We start from the raw sequence: 26,125 nt of genomic DNA on the forward strand, positions 1-26,125 counted from the left end.
GATGACTGGTGATAGGGGAAGTATATGTATCCTGTTTTAATGCTTCCCCATAGCACTAATACATTATAATGTTATTTGTGTCTGAAAAGTTTTGGCTAAAAAATTATACATATGTAGGAGTATGTCATAGTAGGATTGATAATTGTTTTCTGTGCTCTGAATGTTAACATTTATTCTCAGCAAGTGAGAGCCATACTGTACCCTCTTGGTTAGTAAGCTTTAGCGAACTGTATGCTTTAACTTGTAAGCTATCTCACTGTTCTAAGTTAAACATGTCCTCTTCGTCTTCTGTTTATTTTGTGTCTTGGTGAGCTCTTTGGCCCTCAAGAGCCGATTAAAAATATGACAACGATAGTCTGGTCTTAGAACAAAAACAACTATAACAACAAAGGAAATATATCACACTGGATATTAAGGACATGGTGGAAGAAACAGTATGAAGATCAGCAGGCAACTGGGGATTGCCTGCATAATGTCTGTAGACATTTTGTTGTTTAGTGGGAGAGATGTTTAGTGGGAGAAGCGAACAACGTTTGTGCAATTGCAAGTTGCACAAAATTATAGCCAAAAGCATATTTTAACTTGACCAAATTTGAAGTCTATCCTGGAGAGATTCCTTGGAGCTCTGATTAGGCTTTTGGTTCCAGGAGGGCTTCCCAGGCATTAATTGCATTGGTCCTCGTAATTGGAGTTTTGTGTATATTGAGTGCTAAGAGAGCATATCATGGGGAGAAGTTAGAGCAGACCTCCAAAGGTATGTGACTTCTAATTTGTTATCTGAAGGAATAGTAAGGATTAACCAGACAAAAGGATCTAGGAATGAGGAATGTGAGAAAAGGTAACTACTGCCTAGGGCTATGGTTAGGGGTGCTTGACAATTGGATAATAGCTATACAGTTAATAGTTGCAAGGCAAACCACATCTACTTGTGAAAAAGATGTGAGCTGTTTAGCTACATATACTTAACCATAAAATAAGACTGATTTATTTTTAATAATGTATACTATATTTTTACTGGCAAACCACTAATTTCTTCAGGTACTATCACAGTGTGAAAATGCTTTAGATGCATTTTATATCTTATTTTGGCAATAACACATTTTCATGAATTGAACTTTAGAAAATATATCTGAATATGTGGTGAAAGGCTTGCAGTTTATCTTTTTGGTAAATGTATGATTTTATATATTAAATATATTATACTGTATTACAATACTATGTATGATAGTATCTTTATCATAAATATTTTACTATCTCTGACTTTTGAGGTGTTCTAATGACAGTGCTAGAGACTATTAGCATGCTGTGGGTGTAGTTTAGTTCTCTTTGAAGATGTAGTTTAGTTCTGTGGATGTAGTTTAGTTCTCTTTGGAGAAGACTGTGTAGAACTAAAGTTCCCTAGGTAATCTTGCCTTGCCATGAAACTGTTAATGTGCTTATCCTGCTTCACCCCTATGTAATTATGTATTCTTATCCTATAAAGTTGTATAGATTTATTTGCTAGTAAATAGTCTCAAAGTATTTAGGGTCTGTCAATATTCCTCATAATTTGTTCCGAAGAAGGAAGTTTGGGGATTTATTGTAATATTTTATCCTTTTGTTGTTTCTTTTGATTTTTTAAAAGTTTATATGTTTTCTATTTCAGATGTCCAGCCTAAGCACCTAATATCTTTCTTTTCCTATTTCCATATTACTTTAAAAATATCTCTTATACTTATTTTAATACTTAATCATATATTGCCTTTTTTTAAAAAAGCTATTTTATAAAGTATTTGTTGAGTCTCCAATTTAATTGCAAACCTTTGATGTCAGCTTTTGATGGTTTTATGAATTTATTTGATTTAATGTTGTTTAATAAAGTTTTAAAAATATTTCTTAAGGCCTTATTTTAGTTTAATAAAATTTTCAAGATGTTACTGAGAGACTTGACTTTGTTTCTTTTTTTTTTTAAATTAAGATTTATTTATTTTGGGGGGCTGCCTTGGGTCTTCATTGCTGAGTGCGGGCTTTCTCTAGTTGTGGCAAGTGGGGGCTACTCTTCGTTGTGGTATGCGGGCTTCTCGTTGCAGAGCACGGGCTCTAGGAGTGCGGGCTTCAGTAGTTGCAGCACACGGGCTTCAGTAGTTGCAGCGCGCGGGCTTCATTAGTTGCGGCGCGTGGGCTCAGTAGTTGCTGCGCAGGCTCTAGGGCACACGGGCTTCAGTAGTTGTGTCGCATGGGCTTAGTTGCTCCCTGGTATGTGGGATCTTCCCCGACCAGGGATAGAACCTGTGTCTCCTGCATTGGGAGGCAGATTCTTAACCACTGCACCATCAGGGAAGTCTGACTTTGTTTCTTAATTAAATGAAATGTTAAACTTGTATAAGCCAAATAATTTTTTTTCTCTTTTGTTTCTTTTTAGTGAATTGGTACCATCTTATGATTCAGCTACTTTTGTTTTAGAGAATTTCAGGTAAGAGTTTTTGACTTTAGTGTTTGTTTGTGTGTGTACGTAAGTAAGAGCCAGGTAGGTGTCGTTCCTGGGTAGCATACAGACCTAATGAACTTTGTCACTCAGTGTGTAGTCTTAGAAGAAACAAGTTTTGTGTTAGATAAATAGAGGTCATTTGTCTGGATTGTTTTATATCTTCTAGATGGATTGCTCCTCTAGGGTGGAGAATGGAACTTTTTTTTTTTTTTTTTTTTTTTTTAAAGAAGAGGGTCTACTTAGCCTTTGCTAGTAAGGTAAGGTCAATGGGATGATAGAGATCAATGACCCTGCTACCCATCCTCAGAAATAAGAGTGGTGGGAAGAAGTCCATTTATTTCAGTGCAAAGTAAGAAATTGTGGATGAGAGGGTATTATTGTAAGAAATTTGTAAGCTTTGTAACTTGCATGCTAAGTTTGTTAGCTTTTACTGCTTTTTCTCTAAGATTAGAAGCCAAGATATTAAAACACAAAGGTCCTAAGGGACTTGTCTTAAAGGGCAGCATGGAAGTGGGGAATGAAGAATATAAAAGGTCTTGCCTTGGGAAGAGAAAATCCCAAGAGGTGATAACCATCAAACTAAGGCCGAACTGAGAATTTGTACCACTCCCCATTTAATTTGTTTTTTTCTTATGGGATAATTTTGTGGCTAAAATATAAACCGAGGATTACCCCACATTTTTTTTCCATATTAAAAAAGGGTAATTATACTGCGGGGATGTGAGGAAGAAACTTTGTTTTTTTTTCCTTTAACGGTGGAAGACTACTTGTTGAAGTGGTAATTAGATTCAAGGCACTTAGTTATATTTTTCTTTTCCCTTAAATGACAAAATTTTGAGGTTTTTTTTTTTTAACCTGAAACTTAACAGATACTGCTGAATATTTCTGTATCATTAAAGTTTCTTTTATTTCAGAATGTTAGTATATATAAATTTATACAGTGGAATCTTGACTTCTTTTAGTCACCTTCATTTACTGGTCCAGGACTTCAAATAAGTAACATAAATAAAGTGGTTGGGTTTTGTTTTTGCCTGTTTGCTATTTCACAACAGTTTTGATCTTGGGATTCTGTTGGTTTTCTTTTACTTTAGTACTTTGCGCCAGAGAGCAGATCCTGTTTACAGTCCACCTCTTCAAGTTTCAGGACTTTGTTGGAGGTTAAAAGTTTACCCAGTAAGTTTTTCATTATTTCTAATAAATTTTGAAACCAAGGTCTTTCTTTCAGGGTACTATAGTACACTGGTTCACTTTTTTAGTGGAGAAAGGAATTAAAGTAATAATTTTATGTTTCTTTATAGGGTATGTTGCTAAATCTGTGAAAATAATGAGTTAAATATAAACAATGTAAACACTGGCATATTACTGAATCTTATTTCACTGACATTTAGAAGAAATGTTTAAAATTCTTATTTTAAAAATCATTTAAAAAATACATTTACAGATGGTCATCAAAAACACATGTGTGCTGACTGCATACTCATGCTGCATTCCAGTATGTTTCTTTGACCTGCCGATTTGCTGCATGTTGGCAGCTGGACCCGGTGGTATGATGAGATGCATAGTCAATTCCTATGGCAAGAATATAAGCAGTAGTGTGTGCTTTTATCACATCATATCTAGTTGCATATCTTTTTGTCATTGATGCACATTGCCTACATCTGTTAATTCACTGGAAGTTGCAGAATAGTGATTCTCATTTTGTTTCTTTTTTGCTTATTACGTATAATGCTTTTATAAAGAGATGCTTATCTTTACCTATTGTATTACAGTATCCAGTATTACAGTTCATATAGAATAGGCAAGATTCTTTCCTGTTATTTAGTGATTTTCCTTATTCTCTGAAAGTAATTAACTAGGTTTTTTAAAAAATATCATTATGAACTCATGGATTTATACATATTTAGTCTCTTTAAGTTGGCTTCTGTGTCACTTTGCTCTGACCCTAATAGTCTAGTAGTGACTCCAGTAGTTAGCTTTCTTGTCCTCTTCCGTGGCAACATGTTCTAGTCTCGTCTTGTACATTTCTACTCTGTACCTGAAATTGGTCATTTTATCCAAAAAGCCCTGATTTCTTTTAGTGGGGAAATTGTATTTCAAGACCAAACTGGGCATTAAGGGGGCTCATTTCTACCAGGTTAGTCACTGTTTCTAGGCTTTCTTCATGAACAGAACTAGGGAATTACATAGGCAAATGTATGTGGGGGGTTTGGGAAGGGGGAGGGGTTAATATGTATGTATTTAAAGATTTATCTAATAGACTTTATTTTTTAGAGCAGTTTTAGGTTAACAGCAAAATTGAGTGGAAAGTACAGAGACCTCTATTCGCACCCTCTGCCCCCCCCCCACATGCACAGCCTCCGCCACTATCAACATGCCCTGTGCCAGAGTGGTACATTTTTTGCACTTGATGAATTTACATTGACACATTATCACCCAAAGTCCTAGTTCATTCTTGGTGTTATACATTTTAGAAGTTTTATTTGTTTGTTTTTAGCCCAAAGACCATACTTTGAGAAAAACTGGGTAGGAGCGTGCTTAAAATTGAAGTGGAAAAACTCCAGCGATCTTAATAGAGAAAAAATATTTATGGACACTTTAAAATTGCTATATAATTGTAGAATATCGGGGTGTCACATGTATGTATGTATTTTTTAGAGATAAAATAACTCCTGAGTTAATGCTCATGTTTACAATTCAAATTAAGGATTATAGAGTTTTTTAAACATAATCTCTTTACATTACACCTGTATCTCCTTTCTTCTATTCTAGGAATCCTACTTTTTGAAGCCATAGGAAATGATAGAATTATAATCTCATAATCAATCACTTATTTGCTTCATTTCACCTTACAAACACAAAAATCTCAGAAGGGGAACTCATTCTATCATCGATTTGATTACTGAGAAATGTTTAAAATTTTATTTGGAAATATACTCTCCACATTTCACTATGCCATGTCGGGACAACAGTTAGGGTGTTCAAAGCTTGTTCTCTAGTAAATTCTACTGGAAAGGCTAATGGAAGCAATATTTCCTGAATTTTTGTGTTGAAAATAGTATGTATCCTTTATGAGCTAAAGCCAGTATTGCTGGATGCAAAATCCTTGGCTCATGTTTTCTTTCACTGGGTATCTTAAATATTCAATTCCATTTTCTTTTGGTAAAGTCTGATGATAAACTGATCCTTAAAAGGCATTGGCTAATATTGTCTAGATGCCCAAATAATCTAATTCTTCTGAAGTCCAGTAATGTACCACTATATGTTTTGGTTGTTCTTGGTCAGTATTCTTAGTTACATGCTGGGCTCTTTCAATATGTAGTTTTAGACTTTTTCTTTTTAAAGAAAACGTTTCCTGAATTATAGTTTTAAATATTTACTTTGTTTCTATCTTTGGTTTTCTCTCTTGGGACTTGTATTATCTTCATTTTGCATCTTCCTTGCCTGTCTTCAATATTTACCACTTTCTCTGATCTTCTCAGCTTTTTCTTCATTTCTTTTTAATTTTTAAAATTTTCTTTTGTTCACTTATTTTTTGAAAGATATAAACTGTTGTGCTTATTTGCTCTTGTGTTCCTTTTAGTTCAGTCTTTATTTCTTAAATAACTTTTCCTTTTATTTCTCTTTCCTTAGTCCTATTACCTGATTTCTGAGTTTTTCTAATACTGATTTGTGTTATTCTTTCATATCATATTATTTTCTTATTTTTTCTTTTCTTCCTGTGGGCCATCATATTATTTTCTTAGTGTCTGTTAGGTTGTTTTGAAATAGGTTACAATTTTGATCTTTGAGTATGTTTTTCTAGGGTGCTTTCATTGTCTGTAGGGATGTTATTCTGCTCTTTATTTTCTCTTTTTTAAATTTTGGTAAGTGATGCATAACATAAAATTTACCATCTTAATCATTTCTAAGTGTACATTTAGTATTGTTAAGTATATTTACATTGTTTTGTAACCAACTTCCAGAACTCTTTCCACTTGAAAAACTGAAGCTCTCTGCCTGTTAAACAGTAATTCCCCATTTCCCCCTCTCCTCAGCCCCTGGCAACCACCATTCTACTTTCTCTATGAATTTGACTATTCTAGATACTTCATATATGTGGAATTGTAACACAGTAACATCTTCTTGTTACTGGCTTCTTTTATTTAGCATGTTTTTAAGGTTCTTCACTTTGTAGCATGTGTCAGAATTTCCTTCCTTTTAAAGGCTGAATAATATTCCATTGTATGTATATACCACATTTTGTTTATTCGTTCATCTGTCACTGGACACTTGGGTTGTTTCTACCTGTTGGCTATAGTGACTAATGCTGCTGTGAACTAATGCTGCTGTGAACATGGGTGTGCAAATATCTCTTCAATATCCTGCTTTTGATTCTTTCAGATATATGCCCAGAAATACTATTGCTGGATCATACGGTAATTCTGTTTTTAGTTTTTTGAGGAACCATATTGTTATCTACAATGGTTGCACCATTTTACATTCCCACTAACAATGCACAAGGGTTCCAATTTTTCCATATCTTTGTCAATACTTTTTGTTTTCTGTTTCTTTGATAGTAGCCATCCTGATGGGTGTGAGGTAATTCATTGTGGTTTTGATTTGCACTTCCTAATGATTAATGTTGTTGAGCATCTTTTCATGTGCTTATTCATGGCCATTTGTATATCCTGTTTAGAGAAATGTGTATTCAAGTCCTTTGCCCATTTTTTAATCAAGTTTTTTACTGAGTTGTAGGAGTTTATGTATTCTGGATATTGACCCCCTTATTAGATACCTAATTTACATGTATTTTCTCCTATTCTGTAAGGTTTCTTTTTACTCTGTTCATTGTGTCCTTTGATGCACAGAAGTTCTTAATTTTGTTGTTGTCCAGTTTGTCTGTTTTTGCTTTTGGTTTCATATCCAGGAAATCCTTACCAACTCCAATGTCATGGGGCTTTTCCCCTATGTTTTCTTCTAAGGTTTTATAGTTTTAGGACTTACATTTAGATCTTTGATCTATTTTGAGTTAATTTGTTTATGATGTAGGGGTCCAACTTCATTCTTTTGCATGTGGATAGCCAGCCAGTGTGATAACAATCAGAAATCTGGTGCCTTGCTTTTTGAGAGATTTCCTCGTTCTTCTCCACTTCTCATCTGGACCTTTTCCTTCCTGTGTTTGTATTATTTCTGTGCTGTTTATCTTTTATTTTCCTCCTAGCATTTCTTTTGCAGTCTTTGAACCTGTGCTAAAAGGCCCTACACATTCGTTATTAAGAGTTTAGAGTGACTAGACTGCATTTAGTTTTCAGACTTTTTTATATTAGGTCCCCTTATACTCAGTTGGTATTATACTGAGCACCTCTTCAGTTTCAGCTGTCATATGTGGCTTGTGATGCTTTTCAGTGACTAACTTTTGTCCATTTTGTGGTTTTCCTTCTTTCTGGTCCATTAGATGTCCCATTGCTTCTCTCTCCTTTCTCCCACACTGTTGATATCATGCAGGTCTTTGTGGTTATAATTGGTATGTCTTTACCTGCTTGTGTTTTGGGGGTTGTGGAGACAAACTGTCATTTAATTTTGTTGTAAATGTTGTTTGTGAGCTTTTGGTTTTGTTGTTCAGTTGTTTTGTTTTGTTTTATGTTTGGATTTAGAGAGTTGTAAAAAACTATGCTGCCATTGTGGCAGTCTTTCCAGAATCCTCTGCCTGTTGAAAATTCTTAAAGCTAGGGACTTCCCTGGTGGTGCAGTGGTTAAGAATCCACCTGCCAATGCAGGGGACATAGGTTCAAGCCCTTGTCCGGGAAGATCCCACATGCCGCGGAGCAGCTAAGCCCGTGTGCCACAACTACTGAGCCTGTGCTCTAGAGCCCATGCACCACAACTACTGAGCCCACGTGCCACAGCTACTGAAGCCCGTGCGCCTAGAGCCCGTGCTCCACAACAAGAGAAGCCACCACAATGAGAAGCCCGCTCGCCGCAACTAGAGAAAGCCCACATGCAGCAATGAAGACCCAACGCAGCCAAAAATAAATAAATAAAGAAAAGAAAATTCTTAAAGCTAGTATTTTGTTAGAGGTACAGATGGCATGTCAATAAAAGTAGTAAAAATTTTGTTCCTTAAGATTATGATAGGACTTCCCTGATGGCGCAGTGATTAAGAATCCGCTTGCCAATGCAGGGGACACGGGTTCGAGCCCTAGTCCGGGAAAATCCCACATGCCACGGAGCAACTAAGCCCGTGCACCACAACTACTGAGGCCCTCGTGCCACAAATACTAGCCCGTGTGCCTAGAGCCCATGCTCCGCAACGAGAAGTCACTGCAATGAGAAGCCTGCACACTGCAATGAAGAGCAGCCCTCGCTCGCTGCAACTAGAGAAAGCCCGCGCGCAGCAATGTAGCCGAAAATAAATAAATAAATAAATTTATTTTTTTTAAAAAGAGATTATGATAAAAATTAAGTCAAAGAAATTTCTAATCTTATTATCTGTTAAAATTAGGTGTGAAAAATGTTCATTATTTTTTATTAATTGATTTCATTCCAGGGAAATCGTTTTAGGAGCATAATTTAAAAGAAGAAAAAAACCCCAGCTATTTGAACAAGGATATTGGTTGATTTTTAAAAATCAGTGTAATTTGCTACATAATTTATGTTCAGTAATATTCACTAATTTTAGCAGGTTTTCACAAATATATATAGTTGTATAATCATTGTCACCATCATGACTTTTATCACCCTCAGAAGTTATGTAATTTATCCTTTTCAGCTAATCCTTTTTTCTCTCCTTTCCTGGCCCCTCTGCAACCACTGATCTGTTTTTGTTACTATAGTTTTGCTTTTCCAGAATTTCATATAGTAGGATTATACAACATAGAATCTTTTGTGTCCAGCTTTTTTCACTTAAGTGATGATTCATTTATTCATAGTATTTATTGAGTGATTACCATGTCAAACCCTGAAAGCTGTCTCAGGACCTTTTGGAGCAAAGTAGCCTAGAAATGAAGGGGTTAAGAAGTACATGTACCCCTCTATAGACATATTCCTGCCCTCAGCCCTCACAGTCTAGTTGGGGAAACAGATCTTTATACACATAGTTATAACAAATATAATCTTCTCACACAGTACTGGAGAAATACAGAGGGGAATAATTGTACTCATAAAAATCTCTGTAACAGAAATTTAAACAGCTTTTCAATCTCCAGACAGAATCTTATGTGGAATCCTAACATATAAAACATAGAAATTATATTTAATTTCTTTCAACATCAATCAAGTGTTACCTTTTTCTATTTTACTCTCTTTTGATCTTATATATCTTTTTTTTTTTTTGTCTCATTCCTAGTGAAATAGAGGCTTTTCTTTTTTTGGCGTTTTTCTTTGGGGTTTTGATTTTTCTTGGAGGCTCATTTTTAAGAGTTCTGTATGTGTTAAAACTCTTAACTCTTTTCATAGTAGTTGATATTTTCTTTAGTTTGTATGCTTTAATATTTTCTTTTTTTTTAATTGCAAAAGTTTTAAATTGTTATAGATTCAGACCTCTTGGTCTTTTTATTATCTCTTATTTCTTTTAAGCTTAAAACTACTTTGGCATCTAGATATCTGTATTTTGTTTGTTTCATTGTGGCTTAAATTTTTACATTTAAATTGATCTGGAGTTTGTATAACATCTTTTTCTTTTTTTTTAAGGATGGAAATGGAGTTGTTCGTGGTTACTACTTATCTGTGTTTCTGGAACTCTCAGCTGGCTTGCCAGAAACTTCCAAGTAAGACATGCAATTAAGTAACAAACTTTAGTGTGTGTTTTCATACCTTCTTAGCATTTTTTATTAACTACTTTTGTTAATTACTACATTATGTCTGTTAAGATGTATACTAGTATGGAATCCCTGGCATAGTATGATGGCATAGACTGACAGTTCTCAAATTATATGGCCTCAGGACTCTTTATACTCTTAAATTTTATTGGGAATCCCAAAGAGTGCTACTTTATGTGGGTTTTATCTATTGATATTTTCTGAATTAGAAATTGAAACACAAAAATTTTTAAATTTTTATTAATTCAGTTTAAAGTAATAATAAACCTATTACATATTAACATAAATAACATTTTCTTGAATAACTTTTTCTAAAGCAAAATAATACTTGGTGAGAAAACTTACTGTTTTGTGTTTTTAAAAAAATCTCTTAATGTATGGCTTTTCAATTTACTGTTATAAGTTGTTTTAGTTGAAGTATGTGTAAAATCTGGCCTCAGGGATTTTAGATTTCATATGTAGTTGGGAAAAGTTTTTTTTTAATGAGATACAATTCACATACCATAAAATTCACCTTATAAATAAGTGTACAATTCAGTAGATTTTAGTATATTCACTGAGTTCTACAGCTATCACCAATACCGAATTTCAGAACATTTCATCACCCCACAAAGCAACCCTGTACTCATTAGCAGTCACTTCCCTTTCCCCTCCCCACCCAGTCCCTGACAACCATTAATCTTTTTGTTAGGGAGGAACACTTTAAAAAGCAGTTTTAGATAATTGTGAATTATCTTTGATTTTACCCCAAAATTGAACAAGTCGTTGTTTCTTAAATGTAATTTGCAATATGAAATCTGGAACCATATCAGTGAATTTATTTCACTCTGTTACACTAAAATCTGTTGGTTTGGTATGAGATGTCTGCTTCCAGTTATGTTGGAGTAATGGAAGTAACCGTTTCTTCTGCAACAACTGAAAAGAAAAACATTTCCTAGACACTGGACATGAGACCACAAATGAAAGCAATCCCTAGAGACAAGAAATAAATAAATCAGATCTATGATTGCCTCGCTTAACCTTGAGAAAGTTTTCAGGCTGTAACACGTGGAGGCAGACTGCAAGAGTCTGGCTGACTCCTTGAGTTGAGGAGACAGTGCTGAGTGTCTAGGAAGACCAGTGAACATAGAGTGCAGTGGACAGAACACCAGAGAAGAGAGCTGCACAAGGAACTCCAGAGATTTGTAGAGAGTTCTCTTCAGATATCAGCAGAGTACTGAGTAGGACATGCACGTGAAGAAACCTACCTGAGGTTGGGAGAATAACCATCTGAAAGGATTAGAGGGAGTGGTGCCTGGTGCCAGTAACTGTGTCTGTTCCTACCGCTGTAGTGGAGAAACTTATAATCCTTGGGACACTGGGTGAAGTACTCAGGAAATTTTTGCCTCACTAGTGGGGAACAGTTAGTCCTAGACTGGACACTGCTCCAGACCCATCTAACAAATAAAGGCGACCTGAAAGGATCAAATTGTTTCCAAGTAACCTAACTGCATCCCAGAGCTCAAGAAAATTTATAAGATTACAAAAATATCCAGCACCCAACAAAGTTAAGTTTACAATGTCTGTTGTTCAGTCAAAGATTAATTGGCATGCAAAGGGGCAGGAAGATATAACCAATACTGAGGAGAGTAATCAGTCAATTTAAATTGAGCAAGAACTGTTTTGTTTTTTTTTTAATGTGGGTTATATCTATTGGTATTTTCTGAATTAGAAATTGAAACAAATTTTAAAAATTATTTCACTTATAATAATAAACCTATTGCATATTAACATAAATAACATTTCAATAAATAGTAACTTTCTCTAAAGCAAAATAATATTTGATGAAAAAACTTGTACTGTTTGTGTTTTTGGAAATCTTTGTATGGCTTAAAAAAAGACAACTGGATTCTCATGTGAGAATTATGAGAGAATATTTAAGACAGTTTTTATAACCACTCCATTTGTTCAGAAGTTAAATAGAGATATGGAAGATATAAAAGACCCAAATTGAACTTCTTGAGAATGAACTATATTTGAAATGAAAAGTACACTGGATGGCATGAACGACAGATTAAACATTGCAGAAGAAAAGATTAATGAACCTGAAGGCATTAGCAGTAGAAACTATTCAAAATGTGAACATAGAAAAATGAATTCCTAAACTGAAAAACAACTTGAAGTAGCTTAATGTACAGATATTTGGAGTCCTCAAAGGAGGGGATGGGAAGAAAAAAGTAAATACTTTCCGAACTTGATGAAAGCTTTAAATCCACGGATCGAGGAAGTTCAGTGAACTACAAGCACATGAAACATGAAGAAAACACCAAAGCACATGATAATCAAATTGCTCAAAGCCAGTGATAAAAAATCTTAAACTGGCAGTGAAAAAAAAGATGTTATATTTAGAGGCACAAAGATAAGGGTGAAATCAGGTTTCTCACTGGAAACAATACAAGTGAAATGGTAATACAGCAACATTTTTAAAGGATTGAAAGAAAGAAATATTAACCTAGAATTCTATAATCAGCAAAAATATATTTTAAAAAATATAGTGAAACTAAGACATTTTCAGACCTGGACTATAAGAAATGTTAAAGTGCATGCTACAGATAGAAGGGAAATAATACCAGTTGGACCTCTGAATCTAAACAAAGAAATGAAGAGCATCAGAAATGGAAATTGCCTGGGTAAATAAAATTTTTTTTTCTGTTACCAAAGTAATTTTAAATGATAATTGACTGTTTAATCAAAAATTATAACATTGTATTTTGGGATTTTTAATGTATGTAGAAGCAAAATATATGATAACAACAGCTGTATAAAGGCCAAAAGAGTAGAGTGTGGAAGTATAATGTAAGATTCTGACAGTATATGTGAAGTGTTATAATAACAATTAAAGCTAGACTGTGATAAGTTAAAGATATGTGCTATCCTGTTACTTTCTGTTGCCTGCTGTAACAAATTACCACAAATTTGGCAGCTTAAAACAATAGGAAAAATTTCCGTCACAGTTTTGGAGGCCAGAAATGCAAAAACTATTGCTAGGCCAAAATCGAGGTTTCAGCAGGGTTGTACTAGCTCCAGAGACACTAAGGGAGATCCATTTCTTGCCTCCTTCAGCTTGTGATCGCTGCCAGCATTTCTGGGCTTGTGACCATGTCACTCCTGTCTCTGCCTTTGGTCACGTGGCCTTATCATTTTTGTCTCTGTCAAATCTTTCTCTTCTTTTCTCTTACAGTGACATTCATTGTTACATTCTGGGTCCACATGGATGTTCCAGGATAGTCCCTTCATCTCAGGATCCTTGGCTTAATCACAACTGTATATTCCCATTCACACGTTCCAGGGATTAGGATATTGATATCTTGGGGACACTGTTCAGCCTCCCACAACTATAAACTATAAAGCCACTGTTAAAATGACAAAGACATTTAGTTTATAAAGCAACAAAGGGGATAAAATTGAAACAAATCCTAATCTTAAGGAAGGTAGGAAAAGATAACAGGTAACAAAAAACAAATGGGCCAGATACCAAGACGTGGTACTATAAATGGTCTAAACACCCCAATTAAAAGGCAGAGATTGTCAGATTGCCTAAAAAAGCAAAACTCAAGTATATGCTAACCCCAAGAAACATACTTTAAATGTAAAGATATACCATACTAGTACTAATAAAACCAAGTTGGAACTGTTGTTTTAATATCAAAGTAGATTTCAAAGGAGAGCATATTACCAGAGATAAAGAAGTTTATTTCATAATGATAAAAGGATCAGTTAATGAAGAGGACATATAATGACTATAAACATTTCTGTTTATGCCCTGATAGCAGATCTTCAAAATACATGAAACAAAAACTGATAGAAGTATAAGGAGAAATAGACAAAAACTATTCTCTCAATTGATATAACAGGTAGGCAGAAATCATCAAGGATATAGTACATTTGAACAGCACTATCAACCATCCTGACCTGATTGACATTTATAGACCATGTGATTCAACAGTAGCAGAATACAAATTATTCTTACAGAATATTTACCAAGAAAGACCATATTCTGGAACATAGAACATGTCTCAATAAATTCATAAGTATTCAAATCATTCAGATTGTTTTTTTACCATAATGGAATTAATTTAGATGTTAGTAACAGATATTTTGAAAATCCGATGTATTTTAAAGTTAAATAACACACTTCTAAATAACCCCTGGATCAAAGAGGAGATTATAAGAGTTTCTTTTTAAGTGTTTTAAACTGAATTAAAATGAAAACACAACATACTAGAATTTGTAGAATGCTGCTAAAGCAATAGGTAGGGGGAAATTTACAGTACTAAATGCCTACAAAAGTGAAAAGCAGAAAGGCCTTAAATCAGTGATGTCAATGTCTACTTTAATAAACTAGAAAGAAGAAGAAGTTAAATGGAAAGTAAACAGAATAAAGGAAATAACAAAGATAAAAGAGTGCAATGAAATAAACAAATGCTGTAGAGAAAATCCTTGCAATCAAAAGGACAACAAAATTTGAGGGCTAATACTATATGACTAAGATTTATAATAAGGCCACAGTATCAGCATAATACAACATAGTATTAGCATAAGAATAGACAGGTGAAGAATGGAATATACAGATTTCTTCCACTATCCAAAAGTAGAGCGGTCCTATGAAACCTTTTGTAGGCTGAAATGGCATAAAGTGAAGGAACAATTACCTTAGGACTCATCTTGCTAATGGATGCACAAAAAATATCAGGACAAAGCATAGATACTCACAGACACATTTCAAAGCTATGGCGGCTTGATACTGAGACGCTGGGTATGATTCCCAGGGAAGGAACTTGGCGGTGCTGCTCTTGCTGCTTGGAGCATGCCTCTATAATGGCTTTCTACAAAATAAGCACTGAATGGTGTTTTCACTTTTCAGCTTTTTTTGTAAAAACAAAATTTCTCTTCAGATTTCTTTTGATTGGCAAAAACAGGTACTAGTGTAGGTCCTTTTGTAAAAGCTAAGTGGCATAAAGAGAATGTTCGAAAATGGGGGATACCTGTACTACGATTCTAGAAATAAACACACATTCATTAGGAAACTGTTTTTTGACAAAGATACAAAGACAGTGCTATGGGGAAAGTGTAGTCTTTTCAACAAATTGTGCTTGAACATTTGGCTATACATGTGCAAAAAAATTGAACTTGGATCCATACCTCACACTATATACTTAAACTTACTGAAAATTGATCATAGACCTAGATTTTAATCCTAAAACAATAAAACTTACTGGAGACAACACAGGAGAAAATTTTCCTTTGGGTTGGGCAATGATAGTTTAGTCACAATGCAAAAACATAATCCATAAAGAAACACATTTGTAAATTAGACATCATGAGAATTGTAAAGTTCTCTTCTTCAAATTATGTGGATTTGTATCAAGAATACATAAGGAAGTTGAAATTCAACAATAAAAAAATAAACAAGGTCTCTTTTCTGTAAGGGCAAATAGTTTGTCAGACACCCCACTAAAGAAGATTTATGGCTGGCAAAATAATCCTGTGTAAGATGTTTAATAGTATAAGTCATTAGGGAAACAGAAATTTATCTACAGGACTTCCCTGGTGGTGCAGTGGTTAAGAATCCGCCTGCCAATGCACAGGTCACGGGTTCGATCCCTGGTCCAGGAGGATCCCACATGCCACGGAGCATCCAAGCCTGTGCGCCATAACTACTGAGCCTGCACTCTAGAGCCTGCGAGCCACAGCTACTGAAGCCCGCGCTCCTAGAGCCCGTGCTCTGCAACAAAGAGAAGCCACTGCAATGAGAAGCCCGTGCACTGCAACGAAAAGTAGCCCCCGCTCTCCACAACTAGACAAGGCCTGCACGTAGCAACGAAGACCCAACACAGCCAAAAATAAATAAATAAAGAAAATTTTAAAAATAGTAAATTTTTTAAAAAAGAAATTTATCTACAATACCACTGTGTCCTATTAGAGTGGCTATAATTACAAAGATCATACCACGTGTTGGCAAGAATATAGAGAAATTTGAAGTCTTATATGTTTCTGGTGGGAATGTAAAATGATACAACCACTTTTGTAAACCATTTGGTGATTTGTTAAAAAGTTAAACATACACTTACTGTGTGACTCAGCTAAACCACTCCTAGATATTCACCCCAGAGAAAAGGAACTAGATGTCCATTCAGAGACTTCCAGAAGTGTTCATGGTAACTTTATTTGGAATAGCCAAATAAAATCAACCCTAATTGCCACCAACAGATGACTGGATAAGCAAATTTTGGCATGTCTATACAGTGGAATAACGCTCAGCAATAAAAAATAATGAACTGTTGATAACGTGCAACAATAAGAATGACATTTTTTTATTTCTTATTTTTTTAATATTTACTTATTTATTTTGGCTGCGCCAGGTCTTAGTTACAGGATCTTTTACTTGTAGCATGCGGACGCTTAGTTGCGGCATGCCTGTGGGATCTAGTTCCCCGACCAGGGATCGAACCCAGGCCCGCTGCATTGGAAGCACGCATTCTTACCCGCCACCAGGGAAGTCCCTAGGAATGACTTTTAAATTAATTATTCGTAGTGAAAGCAGCCAGATAAAAAAGGGCACATATATAAGATTCCACTTATATAAACCTTTAGAAAAATGCAAACTAATCTATAGTGACAGAACACACGTGTGCGGTTGCTTAGAGATGGGACAGGCTGGGCTAAGGTTGGGTGGAGGGTGGAGGGAGAAGGTAAGAGGGAAGAATTACAAAAGGCAGAGGAAACTTTGGGGATGATGGATATGTTTAGTATCTTGATTGTCATAATGGTGATGGTTTTATGGGTATATATAAATATGTGTGAAACTTACCAAATTATACATTTCAGTTACACTTCATTAAAGCTGTTTTACTCAAGAAAACAACAACTAAAACGTCATTGGTCTGTCTTATACTTTGCATGGATCTTTTACTCATGCGTGATTTTGTAACAACATGGATTAATCATTTGGAAAATAACGACTTAGTAAGTAGTGTTGACACATTTCATTATGCAATGTCAGTCACATTCATTGATATCACCGTTTTCACAACGAAAGTCTTGAAGTATTGGAAAGCTTTTAAGCTCATGTGGAACATACAGATTTTCCAGGATTATGTTTTTTCACTTGAAAGTGTGTTTTATCATTGGCAACAAACACTGACAGTTCTTTTCCTTAGTTGTTTTGGCACAGAAAATGTCTGCTGGGTATCCACAACCAAATAACCATTGTTTGTCAGTTCTCTGAATTTGAGGTTTCACAAAAAAAGTGACTGATGATCTTGGAACTCAGCTGAACAAAGTGATTTTTCCAAGGCAACCATTGCATATCACAATGCAGCATAAGTACTTTATGTATATTTCCCATTTGTGACACCAAGCATTGAGGTTTAATAACATTTATCATTTTTACTACTTCAAAGACATTCTTTTTTTAAAAAATTTATTTATTTTATTTATTTATTTTTGGCTATGTTGGGTCTTCATTGCCACGCATGGGCTTTCTCTAGTTGTGGCGAGCAGGGCTACTCTTCGTCGCGGTGCGTGGGCTTCTCATTGTGGTGGCTTCTCTTGTTGCAGAGCACGGGCTCTAGGCGTGCGAGCTTCAGTAGTTGTGGCACACGGGCTCAGTAGTTGAGGCGCACAGGCTCAGTAGTTGTGGTGCATGGGCTTAGTTGCTCCGCGGCATGTGGGATCTTCCTGGAGCAGGGCTCGAACCTGTGTCCCCTGCATTGGCAGGCAGATTCTTAACCACATGCCACTGGGGAAGCCCAAAGACATTCTTGAGAGACACTGAAAAATTTTTTTCCCATCTGAAAGTGTGTAGCAGTGAATAATATAATGATTACTGGTACATTTTAACTACTGTTGCTTTTGCACCATTAGTGCAAATGTCAAACACTGCGAAAAAGGCAAATAACATCTTAGCGTTATCATGAAGATAGTTTTGACTTTTTGGATCACTGAAAGGATCATGGGAACTGACCCCCAGTGACACAACTTCTGACATAGACTAACCTTAGTGCAGAATATTCTTGCCATGACTGGTGAGTCAAACTATGAATAATGCTAGTAATATGGAAAGGATTCTGGCCTCTGAGTTGTTAAGTATGTTTTAGTCATAGCTCTGTTCCAAATCTCCTGTGTGATCTGAAACAGTGGACTTACCTGTATTGTTATAACAGCTAACATCTGCTGAATATATACTTTGTGCTATGCACTGTGCCTTGTATAACTCATTTTGTTTTACTACCACCTCGTGAGCTGTTAAATGCTATTTATCACTCCCATTTCACGGATGGAAATATCATAGCTAAATTATTCACTCAAGTTCAGCATTGTTCAGGTGCAGTCTTTTTAACATAGATTTTTCTTTCTCTGTATTCTTTGTTCTTAACCACCAAGCTCTGTTTTATTCCCTAAAATCAGCCCTTGTGATTGGGAAGGTGATTGATCTTGGGCAGAATTATAAAGTTTAGTGATTATAGGATTTTGTTCATAACCCCGTTGCTACCATTAATCTTGCTTCTCTTCTTGTCTCTTGATTAATTTATTTCCTGTATTTAGGCATACTTCAAGATATTGCAGGTTTGGTTCCAGACCACCACAATAAAGCAAGTTACATGAATTTTTTGCTTTTTTGGTGCATATAAAAGTTACGTTTAAACTATACTACAGTCTATTAAGTGTGCACTAGCTGTATGTCTGAAAAAAAAACAATGTACATACCTTAATTTAAAAATACTTCATTGCTCTAAAATGCTAACCACCACTGAGTCATAATCTTTTTGCTGGTGGAGTGTCTTGCCTCAATGTTTGATGGCTGCTGACTGATCAGGGTGGTGGTTGCTGAAGTCTGGTGTGGGTGTAGCAATTTCTTTAAACAAGACAACAGTAAAGTTTGCTGCATTGATCGACTCGTCCTTTCATGAATGATTTCTCAGTAGCATGCAATGCTGTTTGATAGTATTTTACCCACAGTAGAACTTCTTTCAGATTTGGATTCAATCCTCTCAAACCCTGACTCTGCTTTATCAACTAAGTTGATGTAATATTCTAAATCCTTTGTTGTCATTTCAACAATCTTCACGGCATCTTCACCTGGAAGTAGATTCTAACTCAAGAAACCCTGTTGTTTTGTTTTGTTTTGTTTTTGCTTATGCATAAAAAGCAACTCCTCATCTGTTAAAGTTTTATCATGAGATTTTAGCAATGCAGTCACATCTTCAGGCTCTACTTCTGATTCTCATTCTCTTGCTATTTTTACAATATCTGCAGTTACTTCCTCCACTGAGTTCTTGAGCTACTCAGAGTCATCTGTGAGGTTTGGAATCAAGTTCTTTCAAAGTCTTCTTTTTTTTTTTTTTTTTTTTGCGGTACGCGGGCCTCTCTGTTGTGGCCTCTCCCGCTGCAGAGCACAGGCTCCGGACGCGCAGGCTCAGCGACCATGGCTCACGGGCCCAGCCGCTCCGCGGCACGTGGGATCTTCCCGGACCGGGGCACGAACCGGTGTCCCCTGCATCGGCAGGCGGACTCTCAACCACCGCGCCACCAGGGAAGCCCTCAAAGTCTTCTTAATGTTGATATTTTGATCTCTTCCCACAAATCATGAATGATCTTAATGGCATCTAGAATGGTGAATCCTTTCCAGAAGGTTTTCAATTTGCTTCGCCCAGATCCATCAGAGCAATCACTATCTATGGCAGCTATTGCCTTACGAAATATATTTCTTAAATACTAAGACTTGAAAGTCAGAATTACTCCTTGATCTGTGGGCTGCAGAATGGATGTGTGTTAGCAGGCATGAAAACAACATTAACCTTGTACATCTCCATCAGAGTGCTTGGGTGACTAGGTGCATTGTCAATGAGCAGTAATATTTTGCAAAAAATCTTTCTTTCCTGAGCGGTATATCTAAAGTGGGTTTAAAATATTCAGTTAACCATATGTAAAGAGATGGGCTGTCATCAGGCTCTGTTCTCTTTATAGAGCACAGGCAGAGTAAATTTAACATAATTCTTAAGGGCTCTAGGATTTTCAGAATGGTAAATGAGCATTAGCTTCAACTTTTAAGTCACCAGCTTACATTAGTTCCTGACAAGAGAGTCAGCCTGCCCTTGGATGCTTCAGATCCAGGCATTTACTTCTCCTGGATAACTTGCTGCAGCTTCTATATCAGCTTGCACTTCTGTGTTATGGAGACAGCTTCTTTTCTTCAACCTTATGAACCACCTCTGCTAGCTTCAGATGTTTCTTCTACTGCTTCCTTGCCTCTCTCAGCCTTCGGAGAATTGAGAGTTAGGGCCTTACTGTGGACTAAGCTTTTGGCTTAAGGGAGTCTTGTAGCTGGTTTGGTCTTCTATCTAGACCACTAAAACTTTCTTCATGTCAGCAATAACACCGTTTAGCTTTCTTAATCATGTTTTCACTGGAGTAACACTTTTTAATTTCCTTTAAGAATTTTTCCTTTTTTTTTTTTTGTTTTTTTGTGGTACGCGGGCCTCTCACTGTTGTGGCCTCTCCCGTTGCGGAGCACAGGCTCCGGACGCGCAGGCCCAGCGGCCATGGCTCACGGGCCCAGCCGCCATGGCTCACGGGCCCAGCCGCTCGCTCCGCGGCATGTGGGATCTTCCCGGACCGGGGCATGAACCCATGTCCCCTGCATTGGCAGGCGGACTCTCAACCACTGCGCCACCAGGGAAGCCCGGTAAACATTTTTAAAGGGGAAGAAGGACCTAGTGCCAATCATCTTGTGGTAATCCACTTATATTACTGTTGTGACAGTCCTTTCTGAAAGACATGTAGCTGTGTATATCAATAAGTTTCTTCTTAGGTACTTAATCACTTTAATGTTTTTTTTTTTTTTTTTTTTTTTGGTGGTATGCGGGCCTTCCTCTGTTGTGGCCTCTCCCGTTGCGGAGCACAGGCTCCGGACGCGCAGGCTCAGCGGCCATGGCTCACGGGCCCAGCCGCTCCGCGGCATGTGGGATCCTCCCAGACCGGGGCGCGAACCCGGTTCCCCTGCATCGGCAGGCGGACGCGCAACCACTGCGCCACCAGGGAAGCCCTCTCACTTTAATGTTTTGATGTCATTTATTCTTGCTTTACTAACTCTGTATTAATAGTCTTTTCAATTTTAGATACGAATACCGTGTAGAGATGGTTCATCAGTCCTGCAATGATCCTACCAAAAATATCATTCGAGAATTTGCATCTGACTTTGAAGTTGGAGAATGTTGGGGTTATAATCGATTTTTCCGTTTGGACTTACTTGCAAATGAAGGATACTTGAATCGACAAAATGATACAGTGATTTTAAGGTAATAGGAAACATTTATATCATGGCTTTTATCACAGGGGATAATGTCATCAGAATTGTAAAGTCTTTTCACTTAACAAAGATAAATATCGAAATTCATACTAACTCTAACCTTACCATGTTCTTAACCATTTAATTTCAGAAGTCCTGTGTGGTCAGTGAATAAGTTAGTCAGAAATGTGTTTGACATCTAGTTAGTAGTTCCATAAAAAGTAAACTACTGGGGCTTCCCTGATGGCGCAGTGGTTAAGAATCTGCCTGCCAGCGGGGAGGGGAGAGGTGAAAAAAAAAAAGAATCCGCCTGCCAATGCAGGGGACTCGGGATCGAGCCCTGGTCTGGGAAGATCCCACATGCCACAGAGCAACTAAGCCCGTGTGCCACCACTACTGAGCCTGTGCTCTAGAGCCTGCAAGCCACGACTACTGAGCCCATGCGCCACAACTACTGAAGCCCGAGTGCCTGGAGCCCGTGCTCTGCAACAAGCCACCGCAATGAGAAGCCCACGCACCACAACGAAGAGTAGCTCCCACTCACCACAACTAGAGAAAGCCCATGTGCAGCAACAAAGACACAGCGCAGCCAAAAATAAATTTAAAAAAAAAAGTAAACTACTACTTCCAGTAAATGTGGTAATGTCCCATTTATCTATTGAACTTCTAGCAACCTCACCATTTGGAAATCCAAGAATAGTGTGGGATCAAGTGCTTATTTTTTTCCACTTGACATTGTGTATTATATTTGGATGACTGGTTTTGAAAGCTTAATTTAACAAAAAGATTTTCAGTTTCTTCTAGATAACAGCAAATTAAAAGTAAGGGAATAGAGATGAAAATTGATGAAAATAAACTAAATGATGGTAGTTGGTGTGTTATTTGCAAGAAAGGACAACATAAACAGTGACTATAAAGCTATGGCCCTGTTTAATATTGGGGTAACCCTTGTAATTCAGTTTTGGGGCATCGCCCCATGGTTTAATTTGATGATCAAAATGTGAGCTTGAGTATTAAAAAATAAATAAATTCAGGGACTTCCCTGGTGGCACAGTGGTTAAGAATCTGCCTGCTAATGCAGGGAACACGGGTTTGATCCCTGGTCTGGGAAGATCCCATATGCCGTGAGCAACTAAGCCTGTGCACCACAACTACTGAGCCTGCACTCTAGAGCCTGCAAGCACAACTACTGAAGCCTGCGTGCCTAGAGCCCGTGCTCTGTAACAGGAGAAGCCACCACAATGAGAAGCCCACGCACCACAATGAAGAGCAGCCCCCGCTCGCCACAACTAGAGAAAGCCCGCATGCAGCAACAAAGACCCAATGCAGATGGAGCCAAAAATAAAATAAATACATTTATTTAAAACATTTAAAAATTAAAAAAATAAATTCAAATATGTTTTGAACTCAGTGGTTTCAGAATGTTTAACAGTTTAGTAAGTTTCCATCAAATAATTTTAAAAGCTTTTTTCCTTAAAAGAGATTTGAATATACTCTTAAATTTCATTTATTCTGATTTCTTTGTCCTTGAGCATGCTGGATGAGTTGCTGTTATATCACCCTTTACTATTATGTGTTCTTCATAACTTTTCTGGGAGAATAAGGAAGTATAAAAAGATTATTGCATTTTGAGTGTAGAAAAAAATTCATGTTTTTGTCATCTCTTCTTTTGGGGGATTATTTTAGTATCATTTTATAACCTTTTAGGTTTTCTTAAATTATTCACTAAAAGAAATATCAATAATTTGTTCCTGTTTCACACTTTAACCAGAGAGGATTGTAAAATTATTCAAATACCAGTGTTTACCATTATGCAAAACAGCCATTTTTTATGACCTTAGTCATCTCTTTATTGGAGTCATAGTAATATAAATGGAGTCATGTTCAGCTATCTAACAAAGGTAGGGACGGTTTTTTGGTTTTTTTTGTTTTTTTTCAGTACGCGGGCCTCTCACTGTTGTGGCCTCTCCCATCGCGGAGCACAGGCTCCGGACGCGCAGGCTCAGTGGCCATGGCTCACGGGCCCAGCCGCTCCGTGGCATGTGGGATCTTCCTGGACCAGGGCACGAACCTGTGTCCCCTGCATCGGCAGGTGGACTCTCAACCACTGCGCCACCAGGGAAGCCCCGGGATGGGTTTTTTTTTTTTTTGCTTTAATAAGTATTAGTTTTTTTAAAGTACAGATAACTCTGAAGAGATTCATGTATCCATTTATGTGCTTTAATATAGAGAGACACTTATTTTTTTCCTAACCCTAGCTGAAATATGCCATATTGTGATATATGGAGAGTTTTGATTTTAAACTGCTATCTGGATGGGGTTGGGAATGTAGGTTCTTCAGAGCATGTAACTCTTTGAGGGACAGTAAAGCAGTCCTGGGTAGTTGACCCTTTACGTGATTTTTGTTTGTTTGTTTGTTTGTTTTTCTGTGGAGTAGGAAATATGGGAACGGGAGATAGAAAAGGAATGAAAAAGAGCAGTGCCTAAAACAAACTTTGCCTATTTTACTAGGGTCTGACCTAGGTAATAAAGGTGAAGGAAGGCATTAGCTGTCTCCTTCCTGCATAGTATGATCCTCTTCTTCCCAGCTTATGATCAACACTGTATTTGAGCTAGATTATTATAGTAAATATGTTTTAGTAGATTAGTTTGGAAGTTTAACTGTGATGTGTAATGTTATTTCTTTAGAAAAATACAGTTTGAATTTAGACAACTGACTTTTCAGAACCATGTCATTATAATTTGTGGACTACATATATAAATGGCAAATACCAGGAGCTCTGAGTTCTGAATTTTGGCCTTATAATGTAATCAAATAAACTTAAAATTCTAGAATTTATAGTTATAGATTTAAGGCTTCGTTCATAATATTTTACTGTTTGGATTATTTTTCATGTGCAGTTATTCTTTTAAGGTTTCAGGTTCGTTCACCAACTTTCTTTCAAAAATGCCGGGACCAGCATTGGTATATTACTCAATTGGAAGCTGCACAGACTAGCTATATCCAACAAATAAATAACCTTAAAGAGGTAAGCAAAAATATATATATTTTGGTTTTAGGGTTTCATATTGTCTTACCGGCATATTACATTTGTAATTAGATTTTGGATATTATTGCTGTTTGTAATTTTGTAGAAAAATCCACTTGTTCTTTCTCACTACCTATGAACCTCTAATTCTGGACTGTCCAATTCAGTAGCCACTAGCCACATGTGGCTGTGCAGACATAATTAAAATTAAAAATTCAGTTCCTTAGTTACAGTAGCTAGCTTGTATTGGGAATTGGCAGATGTAGAACATTTCCATCATTGCATAAAATTGTATTGGACAGTGCTTCTCTAGTTGAGGCAAACTGTTTCTCTCAGTGACTTGGGTGTTTCTCTTCCCCATGCTGTTTTGAATTTGGAGGATTATAAGCTATGGAACAATTGAATGTTGCCCTATCTTGAAGTCTCACTATTGTTGAACTGAGCGCTGGGGAGGATCAGTTAATGAATTTTTTTTTGACAATGGTAAACTAAATTATGTAAGGAATGTTTCTTTCTACAAGTGGATATGGGGATGCGATGAGAAGTTTGAAGTGCTGAGAGTGGTTAATATATGAGAGGAAAAGATGAATATTTTCAAAATTTTTCATGTTAAGTTAAACTGCCTGTATTTACTACACGGTTTGCTAATTGTGTAGCTTGGGCTAGAAATGAGAAGAAAGGTAAAAATAATTTGGGCAGTTTTTCTTTGTCATAGATTTTCCCATAAGCAAAAGTCAGGAAGGTATGAGATAGATGGTGCAAGAAATGGTTTTATGAATATCTGGATTTTTTTTTTTTTTGCTTGAAATAATTTTACTGTACGAGTGGAGGACTGCTTATGACTCTGCTTGTGTTGTTTTGTTTTAAAAGAGACTTACTATTGAGTTGTCTCGAACTCAGAAATCAAGAGATTTGTCACCACCAGATAATCATCTTAGCCCCCAAAATGATGACACTCCTGAGACACGAGCTAAGAAGTCTGGATCATGTGCTGACATGCTTCTCCAAGATGGTCCTACTACAACTTCTGTAAGAGAGGCCAAGGAGGATGAAGAAGATGAGGAGAAGATTCAGAATGAAGATTATCATGTAATAATTAGGCCTATTTTAGATTCATTTTGTGTTTGAAAAGAGAAATGATATCATAGTTTCCAACATATGATAGGGGGAATCAATGTGCTGAAAATCTTGTCCACTTATATTTTCATTATTAGTGTATGCCCTTTTGTAACTGTTAATAAGTCAGAAGTTGTTGCATCAAAATTATTTCAAGGTTCTAAAAATTAATTTATTTTAGAAAACTGTACATTCTACAAAACAAACTGTGATGTACATTCTAGAAGCTATGTAAGTTGTGGATTTTTAAAATGTGTCCTGGGGCTTCCCTGGTGGCTCAGTGGTTGAGAATCCACCAGCCGATGCAGGGGACACGGGTTCGAGCTGTGGTCCGGGAAGATCCCACATGCCGCGGAGCAACTAAGCCCGTGCGCCGCAACTACTGAAC

The 26,125-nt window shown here is 36.6% G+C and overlaps 1 protein-coding gene across 10 annotated transcripts in view; it reads left to right on the top strand.

Moving 5' to 3' along the window:
• TRIM37 (tripartite motif containing 37) overlaps positions 1–26,125 on the top strand; it is a 121,112-nt gene that overhangs the window by 34,113 nt on the left and 60,874 nt on the right. For 6 of the 10 annotated variants that reach the window (XM_055090824.1, XM_024127926.3, XM_055090825.1 and 3 more), the window contains exons 10-15: positions 2,402–2,452; positions 3,559–3,640; positions 10,136–10,212; positions 21,408–21,602; positions 24,507–24,621; positions 25,492–25,710. In XM_055090824.1, coding sequence (XP_054946799.1) covers positions 2,402–2,452; positions 3,559–3,640; positions 10,136–10,212; positions 21,408–21,602; positions 24,507–24,621; positions 25,492–25,710 — 739 coding nt within the window. The remainder of the gene's footprint in view (positions 1–2,401; positions 2,453–3,558; positions 3,641–10,135; positions 10,213–21,407; positions 21,603–24,506; positions 24,622–25,491; positions 25,711–26,125) is intronic. The other 4 variants (XM_055090827.1, XM_007106021.4, XM_055090826.1 and 1 more) reach the window with 1 other exon arrangement.

Source organism: Physeter macrocephalus, chromosome 14, assembly GCF_002837175.3.
Source record: "Physeter macrocephalus isolate SW-GA chromosome 14, ASM283717v5, whole genome shotgun sequence".
In the NCBI taxonomy this organism is placed as follows: domain Eukaryota; kingdom Metazoa; phylum Chordata; class Mammalia; order Artiodactyla; family Physeteridae; genus Physeter; species Physeter macrocephalus.